The sequence below is a fragment of the Crocodylus siamensis genome, chromosome 1 (genome assembly GCF_052110815.1).
Source record: "Crocodylus siamensis isolate JL-2025a chromosome 1, ASM5211081v1, whole genome shotgun sequence".
Taxonomy (NCBI): domain Eukaryota; kingdom Metazoa; phylum Chordata; order Crocodylia; family Crocodylidae; genus Crocodylus; species Crocodylus siamensis.
Window position 1 is genome coordinate 203,712,772 of NC_143395.1, and position 10,370 is coordinate 203,723,141.

Below are 10,370 nucleotides of genomic sequence, written 5' to 3' on the forward strand. Positions count from 1 at the left end.
CTAGATATTAATCTTGCCTACCTACCAATACCTTAAATAACTATGATTACATCCTTGCTGCAAAGCACGTCACAAATGCAGTTTCTCAGTTTGTCTAAAAAGTGGGTTGTGGAAAGAAAAAAAAAAGAAAAAAGCTGTATTTTATGCTTCCCAACACATGCATTAGTGAAAAGGTGAGCTGCAAAGAAAAAAAAAAAAAGTTGTATTTGCAACTTTCCCTTTAAGAAAAGCCCGAGTTATTCTGAAGAGATTCTCACAACGTTTTGACAAGAAAACTCTTAGTGTCTTTGTCAGAGGGCTGCATGAGGTTATTTGAAGTAAACTCTGGTTTTATCAGCAATATAAATACACAAAGCAAAAAACCAAAAAATTTCAACCCACTTCTAAAGATGGTGAAGCAGCAAAAAGCATGCACTTTCTATAAACACTTTGCAGTTTTTCTTCATACACCATTTTTTCACCCATTTCAAAACACAAGGTCCAGGCCATGAGAGAGAGAGAGTGGAACAAACAGGAAGAGTGCAGATTGCTTTGGGGAGGCTAATATTTTCCATACCTGTTATTTAAATGTGGCTTCCTGCATAACATCCAGAGAGTACACAAGTCTTCTTTAAATTACCCAAAAGTTAAACAAAGTAGGGTTTCCACAAAATAATGTTTAGTTAGAAATACATTGTTTATTATTTCAATGTCCCAATAAAAAGTCCCACATTTGTAAATCAAGATGTTAAAACAAAAATCTGTTTATTTGTTCATTGATATGACTTTTGGCAACTGTAAGGGATCTGGATCCATGCCAATTGTTAGTATGTAGAAATATCCTAGGACTAAGCCCTTACATTTATATCAAAGACATAACAAAATCCCTTACAATAATGTAAACAAAATATTTTTCTTCCTAAAGGGTTAATTTCGTAATCTTAATCCATTCTTTCAGGACTTGTATTCCTTTATGGACTTCCTGATGGTGAACGGCTGAAATAGAAAGAAAACAGAAATCAGTAGGAGCATTTCCATTGGTTTGAAACTGCACATATAGCAAGGCCACCAAAACACGCACAAACCATACTATGCTAAGCCCGTCTTCCTCGAGCACTCTTATTAATGCTGGTTCAACATGGCTTACTAAAGATATATGGATTATAAAACATCTATTATGGACTATTACTAAATATCTTCAAAGGATAGCTATATTGTAAAAGTTTGCTACAAAATTATTAAATTTAAAAACAGGTAATACTGAACAAGTCTTGTAACAAGATTTTGAAGCCTTTTCTGACATGAAATGTAGAAGAGACAGTACAGTAAATGTCAAGAAGCCCTGATTATGATGAAAGCTATCAGTCACACTTCACTTAATAATGCTGTTATCAAGGAAGAGAGTCTGAAATGTAAATCAAGATGTTACCACATTGAAGTGATCAGTCCACCAAGACTTTTTAGCCTTTTCAAGCAAGAAGTCCAGGGGAAGACACTAGCAGTTTCCATGTTGATAAAAGTTGATTTTCCAAGAAAGACCACTGCAGATCCCAACAATCCTTTAGTAGAAATTCAGCTTACCTTCTCTTTGGAGATGGTGATCTGGACTTTGATCTACTGAGAAAACAGCAAGAAATACCATTTAAATCTCAAATGTTGTTTACTATATCCATACTTAAAATAGCTTTAAAAGATCTCCACAGCCTTAAATCTCATTTAAGATTATGTGTCATTTACAACTTAAAACAAAAAGCTTGCAACATTTGGGTAGAGTTAAACTAATCTTTATTAGTCCTACATACTACTGAAGCTTATGTTGTATTTACTTGTGTAACACACCTTTCCTGAAAAAGAGAGTCAGCCCTCCAAAACTGGTGCATGTCTTAAGTGGGAAGCCAATTTTCTGTCCCAAGTTAAAGCAGGTAGTGGCTGCCATGGACTGTGTTTCTCTTCCAACCCAACACAGAGCCAGAATGCACCCTTCAGGGCCAGTTGATTTTAACCCTGTTATAACTGTTGAGCAGAACTATAGTTCTGAACCTACCAGCTTAGGGACAGAGTAATGCTAAGGAATAAGCCAGGTGTGGTTCACTCCCTACTGAGGGCCAGCAGACAGCCACTTGAACCCAGATGCTGTTAGTTAAGAATGGAAAAGAAAAAAGTTATTTTTCCAAATTCCTTTCCATAACAAGGTGCATGTATTTTGGGAGAGAGGGGTAAGGGGGTGTGGCAGTCAAGTAAATACTGTATTTCCAATTCATTTATCATGAAAACTCATCTTGGTAAGTCACCATTTCAAAAGTTACTAGAAAAACTTGTGGCAGTAATTAATACAAGTACATTGACCTCTATTCAAAATGCTAGGATTTTCACAAAAGCACCATTCCAAATTTGGAAGTTGGACCATCTCCCATCTGATCCCAACTCTGATTTTCCAGAACACTCTATCATCCTCATCTCAATGCTTTAACAACATTCTACTTACATCTTCAATCCCAGTTGTGTGCATGTCAACTGAAGATTGTGATTATTTTCTTAAATTTTAAAATGAATAATCTTCCGAAGATTTCAGAGCTATAAAGCTACACTAGGGCTGTTTAACTCAAAACTACTACAACACCACATCCAAGAAAGCTGCTGGCTTTTTAACTAGCAAATTTGGCAAGCTGTTGCTCGACCTTCCTCAACTTCCATCTTTCTAAAAACTTTGAATTGTCCAAAATGGCAACCATTATTCTCTCACATAAAACTTACTGCACTGAATTCAAGGCAAGGCAAATCAGAAGTCCTTGAAAAACATACAATGATTCTCAAAACTCAGATATAACCTTGGACTTGGTTATTTGACACTACTAATCCTTAAATTTAACTCTGTATATATAAGCTCAAAGTAACCAAACGCCACTGAACTGAAAAACTTACTGCCTTCCCAACTAGCTCGATCAATTGTTCCCCTTATAACCTCTTGAAATATACAACACTAATTTGCCTTATCTGGCCAGAGCAATAACCTGTAACCACATTCTGAGCTTCACGTGCTGTCCCTTTGGTAAGATCTCTGTCACCCATGAAGACTCCCAGTGATCCAAGTAACCATTTCATAAAACACACTTTTACTGTAACAAGGAAAATGTTTTCATTTACAATGAATGCAGTACACATTTCAAATAAGGTAAAACCTGCTCAACATTCACACAATGCCAGTTAACCCTTCTGCTGCAGTTACTTAATCTCTCAAGTGAAGATTACTACTGAATGTTTAGGAAGTGATGAACAAAAGTGACAAAATTTTTGTCTTTTCTTTTGTTTTTGATATTAATCCAAACCCCAAAATTTGGCACAATGGACCACAAATGCTTGAAGTAAAACAGGAATTTCCGAAGAAACTTAAAATCAAAGCTACTAAGTAGGAATGCTCTGTACGTGCAAGAACAAAGAATAGCAGAGTCTGAAAACTGCAAAACTGAGTAACCAATAATATAGAAGTTTATTCAGAAGTCTTGCTTGTTGAGAGCATATGAACATGTAATGTGTGTGTAATTAAACATACTCTGCCTATCACTGCCATTTACTCACCAATGAGTCATGGATGGCTAAGTGAACGTAATGGAACCAATGTTAACATTCAATGCATGGTTCAAGCATCAGAAAGGGGGAGAATACATCTTGATAATGAGACAGGGCTCACCTCTCCCCACACACATGATAGGCCTTTTCTTCCTCCTCCCCACCACCCTTTTTTCCCCAGAATCCTTGTACTCATATCAGCATTTCTTCATTGTTCCTATTTTTCTCTCTCCTTCAGAAATGGCTCCTGCTAGTACTTTATCTCCTTTTCTCCTCTAGATAGAATTGCTGCTCCTTTGTCTTCAGCTGCAATTTCCATTTTCCTTTAAGAACTATTCCTGTACTAAAAGTTGGAGAGTGGCAGGAAACAGAGCACTCTGTTTTTGTTCTGCAGCTTTAAAGCACAGGAAACAGTATTTGCAGATCTAACCAAAAGGATAAAATGATTCAGAAATATTAATCTGCTCCAGAATCCCCAGTATAAATCCAATCTTTACCATTTAGGTGGCAGGAGATTCCTGGTCCACAAAAGGAAGGAATGACTCCTAAATGCAAGCTGTTCTTTATGAAATAAGTAGGCCTAAAAATGTGGATTTCCTTTCCAGACATTTAATTCCTGTGGTCCAATCAATACAAGACAATCCTGGCCACAACACCACCATTTCTTATATATCCCCAGCACATGGAGTTCACCAGAGCTGGTATAACCAAGACCGCAATAACCATGAGATGGGGTACTTATGAATGCTTTTCAGGTACCTTGCCTGGACGTGTACACACAATGGACTATAAAGAAGTTTAAAAAAAACAAAAAAACAGAGACTTGAGAAGGGAATGATTTAAGCAGCAACACAATAATACAGTAACACCTTTAGGTTACAAGCAGGGACTTATCCCAAATGTGCAAGAGACAAATGCCACCAAGACTTTTCAAGTGACTTAACATGAAAAAGAAGCTCCTAATAACCGGTATATGATAGACACCCCCCAGGCAGACCTGCTTCACTGTTTCAAGGATTTTTCCATGGTTTGCCATTATGCAGTCAGACCCTGAAGGGACCCGCAAAATGCTGGCAATACCAAGAAAATCTAGCATAAATACAGAACTGGATGTACAAGTTTATAACTCTTCAATCCTCAAAAACTTAACAGAAAGAGAAATCTTAAGAGTTTTCATTTCATTATAATGATTTTACCTGCTTCGTGGCCACAGAGCAGACCTAGATCTTGATCTTGACCTGGACCTAGACCTAAAGTTTGAGTGCAGGGGTAGGGGAGGGCAGAAAAAATAATTACATAAACAGATGTAAGCTGAGGGGGTGGTGTGCATGCAAACGCAAAATGTTATTTTACAAGAGGATTAAGTCTTCTGCAGTATTATAGCAACTTAGTCTAACGAATAGAAAGAACGCATAGCGTTCTGATCCCTCAAGCAAAGGAATTCAAAGAAGGGAAGCCTAATCACTAGTTTCACAGCAGCAATTCTTGTCTATCAGGGTCTGGACACAAAAGCAAAAAATCAGAAGCCAAACAGATCAAAAAACTTGTAGCAGCAGCACCACTTGGTTGAATACAAATGTATAGAGACTTGAAGGCTGAATGCCCCGCTTCAGTTCTCACTAGATTGTCCATGGGGACACAAGCTAAAAAGGGAAGACAGACAATTCATTGTCAAAAACTACTACCAGCTTATTAGAAGTAGCATGGTAGCTGCTAATTGGTACTAGTTTAAAACAATCAAAACTGCTCAAGGTCTTCAAAAGGTATTCTGGATAAGACACCAAGATTCCATAAAGTAAGGCTAAGTATGGGAGAGTTTGCTAACACAGCTACACTGGCAAACTTAGCTGAATGGAAAACACATTACATATCTTTGCTGCTACAGCTAATCCTATCAAGATAACTTCACTTTTATGTACAAAAACCCTAGGACATTTGGTAGTTCAGAGGTCACCAGAGGTGCAATTCCCCTCACCCTTCCCTAACTTACAACCAACACAGCTGTACTACCTAAACTTAAGTGAAGGCCAGATATAAAACTAAAGGTTTACCAGGCGTGACCCAAAGGCCAAAAATAATTTTTATAATTTCTACTTCAACACCAGTTCACTCAATAGGATCAATATAACTTTTTAAAAGGAAGATGGTCTTAAGGAATACAATTTTTCAAAAAGCCTGCTCCATCAAGGACTAGAGAATGGGCTTTGCACCCTCCTCCCATGTCCTCCAATATACATGGAATCCACTACCTTAATGGAAATACTACCTGGTAATCACAAGGCCTAACAATTACCTTGATCTTCTTAAAGAATCAGATCGGGACATGCGGGTTGAGACTGACCTATATCTACGAGGAGAGAATGACCGGGATCTGCGATAGGAAGCTGACCTGGATCTGCAGAGAGAAAGATTTAGGAAAACATACGCAGTTGCACACTGCTATGCTACTTTTAATTAAAAATAAATACACCTTAAAAGGTAAGGCTCACCTCCTGCCACGACTTCGGCTGCGCGAGCGAGAATACCTTCTTCCTCTGGATCTTGAACGAGATCTAGACCGTGACCTAGTTTTAGGTTAGAGACAAAAGTTTTCAGAACAACATTCCAGGAATTAGCGCAAGCGAGCCTCGGCTGACGTCAAAGTCAGACAACTAAAAAACTAGTGTCTGCCAGTTGGAAAAACTCAGGGCCTATTTGTCTTGAGCAATTTTTACTACCTAGAAAAATGTTAAAAAAAGCTGAATTACATTTCAGAATTACATTAGAATTAAAAAAAACACTGTAATGTGTATTTAAAATAAACCTTGCAAGTTTGCAGGTCGACCCTCTTTGGCCCAAGGTCTAGCAGATCTAGACGATCTAGAAGTATCTATAGCCGATCGCTGCATCTAGGTGTTCTCTTCAATCTAACGACGATCAAACTGACAGCCAAATGAGCCAGGGTGAGGCTTGATTGACGCAAGAAGATTTTTCTAGGTGGGCATGTGGTCAATCTGGTGTTCCTCTTTCTAAACCGGAGGGGGGGGCCTCAATTGAAAGCCAAATTTACTGTTACGGCGGTCACCGTCTCAAATTTTCTGCCCTTAAAGAATAAGGTGAAGCTAGGTGTAGATGGCTCGAGGGGATCTGGCCTCTTATGCTGATCACCTCAAGGTCTAGGAGGATCTTAAGTGTCGGATTTGCAAGGCGCCTCAGCATGAAATCTTAAGGCTCGTGACATTCTGAATCAAGGCGACTGACTCAAACGAAGAAACCTGAAAGGTTTTGACCAGGTTGATTATTAAGATAGTGACAGTCCATACGAAATAGCAACAAATCGCAACATACGCCTGCACAGTTAGTTATAATATTAACGTTAACCATAACCAAAACCGGCGTAACAATCTCTTCTGTGCTAACAAAAACTACCAGAGTAACAGGCCTAGCCAACCAACCAACCAACCACTCCGGTCACGTACGTACCGGCTCCTCCTCCGACGACTGTAACGATGACAGTCATACGCATAATGACCCTTCTCCCCACATTCGTAACACCTGTCGTTAGGATCAAACGGCCGTCGGGCTGGAGGTCTGTCATAGCGGGAGCGACGAGGCATGCCGGTCGACAGCTCTACGCGAACTCTGGAGCCGCAAATTATCCTGCAATGGAGAAATCCAGACCACATACCAGTTTACAAAACTTCACGCTTCTTCCTTATTGCACTTTTGCTGTACAAAACCAAAGACTAACTCTAACGACTCACAGGAGAGAGAGAATCGTGCAAGTACTGTGATGTTTGCTCAGCACCCCACCTACTTTAAATGTTTAAAATACCTACATACTTCCCATCTAATCCAAGAACAGCATCCTCAGCATCTCGGGGGTCTTCGAACTCCACAAAGGCGAAGCCAGGTGGATTTCGGGCAATCCACACAGTGCGCAAGGGCCCATAGTAGCTGAAGGCTCTCTCCAGCTCGCCCTTCCCAGCGCCTGTACCCAGGTTGCCCACGTACACCTTGGTCTCTGGCGAAAGGGAGACAGCGCCTGTCAGTAGCTCACGCCCACGAGTCCTTCCTCCCTTAGCCCGAAACTACCGGCGCGAAAGAGTTAACACCCCCCCAAGAGTTCGGCCCGCCCCTGCCCCGCGCGCATGCGCCCCTCCCTCTCCCGAGCCACCATCTTGGCGCTGCCTCCATTTTGCTGACCTGCGTCTCCTAGAGTCCCCCCCTTCCCCCCTCCAGCCGCGCGGCTCCCCGCTCCCAAACGCAGCCCGCCCCCTCCACCCACGGGGTTCCCGGGGCCTGCGCCCCGTGATACCGCAGAATGGCGGCGGCCTCCCTCCCGCCCGTCCCCGCGCGATCGCCTCGTTCCCAAGACAGCCCTCGGGCAGCAGGAAAGCAACTGCCGCCACTTTCGTGGCGCCCCGTCCTCACCCACCATAGCGCCCGTAACGCGACATAGTCTCCCCTCAGCCGGCGGCTCCGCGTGCTCCTTCCTTATGTAGCGGGACCAGCCGCGGCGCATGCGCATGCGCTAGGCTCGCCGCGCCGCGTGCAGGGAAGGACGCCCCTTGAGCGTGCGGCCTCGCGGGGAGCAGTTGCTTCCGGCCGTGGGAGGTGGGGCGCTGGGGGCGAGTCGCTACCTCCGCCTCGGGGTCCTGATTCCGCTCGTTAGTGCCCCACGCCCATGCCCGAGTGACTGTGTCCCCCGGGAAAGCCCCGCGCGCTTTAATGAAACAATTCACATGTTTCCAGGATTAAAACGAAACGCCACTATCTCTCTCTCTACATGAGTGGCGTTTCATTTTAAACCTGGAAACGTGTAGATTTGGGGTTATTTTTTTAAAGCTGAAAATTTGGGGATTTTTTTTTTTCTATTCGAGAACACCAGGATCCTTGGTAATAAGAACAGGCGAGGAAGTTTAAGCGTTGCATTGGGAAGGAAAACTTTCCAATTTTCTCTAGCTCTGTTTTCCTCAGGGATAGAAGAGAAACAGTTGCAGGGATGACAAATGTTGCAAAGTGTATCCGAAACAAGTTTTATGTCTATATGCAGCTGGTTGCTTATTTTGCAGCAAAACCAGATAAGCCTAGACCCCTTTCCTTCATGTACCTTGAGCCTTTGTATTCATCCTTCCTCAGTCCTTAACAACCAGAGGGACCAGTCACATTTTGACCTCTTAACTTTCCACTGCATTTCCTCTCGCACTTGTTTAAATCTATTGTCAGGCTTTGCTGTTGCACCATCAGGGTTTGCAAACTAAGTTATACATCTTCAATTTGCCCTTCAAAAAAGCATGGGGAGACTGAAAAGAAAGTCTTTCCAAAGGATAGAACAAAAAGATCACAATCTGACTTTAAAAAGTCACCATAAACTTTAGATTTAAGAGACCTGCTTTAAAATTATCTGCAAGTAGAACAGATCTTGTCTATAGATGTATGCACTCACACACCACTACAGAAAAACCTCAATCTATCTAGATATTTGTACATGTCTACACAGATACACACACATTGATCTGTTAATAAATTCTAACCACATGTAATATGTAGAAAAATTATGTTAGCAATACCATCTTTGCAATGAATTTTCATTAAACAATTTATGCCTAAGCCTTTAGATATCACCTTACTTACAGATTCATTACTGTTATTAACCTTTGGGTCAGAGATTAGTCAAGAATGATAAGCTTTGTAGTTCTAGACCATTAGTTTGAACTGCTCTGATCACAGATCTCATTGGTTGTCTACACTGACTGTAAATAGCTGTTCTCATGATAAGTCTTAGCTGGAAATTTAGGTAATAGCCATCACTTGCTGGCCTGTGAACACCTATAAAGCAGCACTGCAAGGCTTAGCACAACCGCTGATTGCCTTCCAAAGAGACAGTTCAAAGTGGAGGTCAATTAGCCATACTAGCTGTGGTGGCTGTACACACACTGCTGAATCCAGGTAGACTTTGTTGAGTACTAAACCAGCCTTCCAAAAGGAAACTGGGTTAACTGCCTGATTCCAAAATCCATTCCAAACAAAAGAGTGAAAAGATTCTGCATCTAAAGCTCATGCTCCCCACCAAGAAAAACTCTAAAAGAAATAAAAATCTTACCTCTTCCAGCTGGTCCTTATCTGGCAACAGTTCCATCATTGCATCTTGCATCCCATGCAACAGTGAGATTCTTCACTGTGCTTTACACTGCTGTTTTACAGTGTAAAGCCAGAGTCTATGAAAAACAGAACTCTGGTGCATGGGTGACAGCTAATCTGGATACCAGAGTCACACCAGACAGGTAAACATGGTCCAAGGTATAGGGTTTCAGTTACAAACACCTTGAAGATATACTTTTTACCCTCAAATTTATTATTCTTTTAAATAGTTGGCTTTGGAACAAAGGAGCCAATTAAGAACTCTGTTCATATAATAAGGGAGGTAGAGGCTATCCCTCTTACAAAAACAGCCCCTAAGCTATACAGAATATAGTGCTCTCTCCAAGCAAAACAATTTGCTTAAGATAAACACCGCTGTATGTACTTCTTATTATATAGTGCAGCAACCTCACTTCAAGGGGTACCATCAACTTAAATCATGCTTCTGCCTGATAATTTCTACCTCTTACATTTACAAGTGACACCCAGGATCTCTATAACTGAAATTACAGGGAGTTTTCTTATCAGTGCTACTGTTTCCCTGGTGGAGTCTCGTAGGCTCCCATTTTGCCCTGCAAGAGGCAAGATAAACAGGAAAATAGGACTGCAAGTTGGCAGAGCAACTTTGTGGTATGTTTAACACCTGGACTTCGTATGACTTGCTGTTTTAAATGGGCCACATGAAGTTGATAGTATCTTTA

General features: G+C 41.3%; 1 protein-coding gene across 5 annotated transcripts; it reads right to left on the reverse strand.

Annotated features, from left to right (window-relative positions):
• Nucleotides 1-721: 721 nt before the first annotated feature.
• On the reverse strand, nucleotides 722-8,127 carry LOC149873912 (serine/arginine-rich splicing factor 7-like). 5 transcript variants are annotated; one of them, XM_090052889.1, is made up of 8 exons: nucleotides 7,964-8,127; nucleotides 7,369-7,549; nucleotides 7,081-7,185; nucleotides 6,036-6,110; nucleotides 5,840-5,941; nucleotides 4,743-4,796; nucleotides 1,561-1,596; nucleotides 722-975 (listed from the first exon to the last, which is right to left on the reverse strand). In XM_090052889.1, the coding sequence occupies exons 1-8, from the start codon at nucleotides 7,983-7,985 to the stop codon at nucleotides 951-953; spliced, it is 600 nt and encodes a 199-aa protein (XP_089909015.1). In that variant the 5' UTR covers nucleotides 7,986-8,127; the 3' UTR covers nucleotides 722-950. The 5 variants fall into 5 exon arrangements, with proteins under 5 accessions (XP_089909015.1, XP_089908986.1, XP_089908978.1 ...); XM_090052860.1 differs by having other exon boundaries at nucleotides 1,561-1,593; nucleotides 7,009-7,185; nucleotides 7,964-8,125; XM_090052852.1 differs by having other exon boundaries at nucleotides 7,009-7,185; nucleotides 7,964-8,123.
• Nucleotides 8,128-10,370: the final 2,243 nt, after the last annotated feature.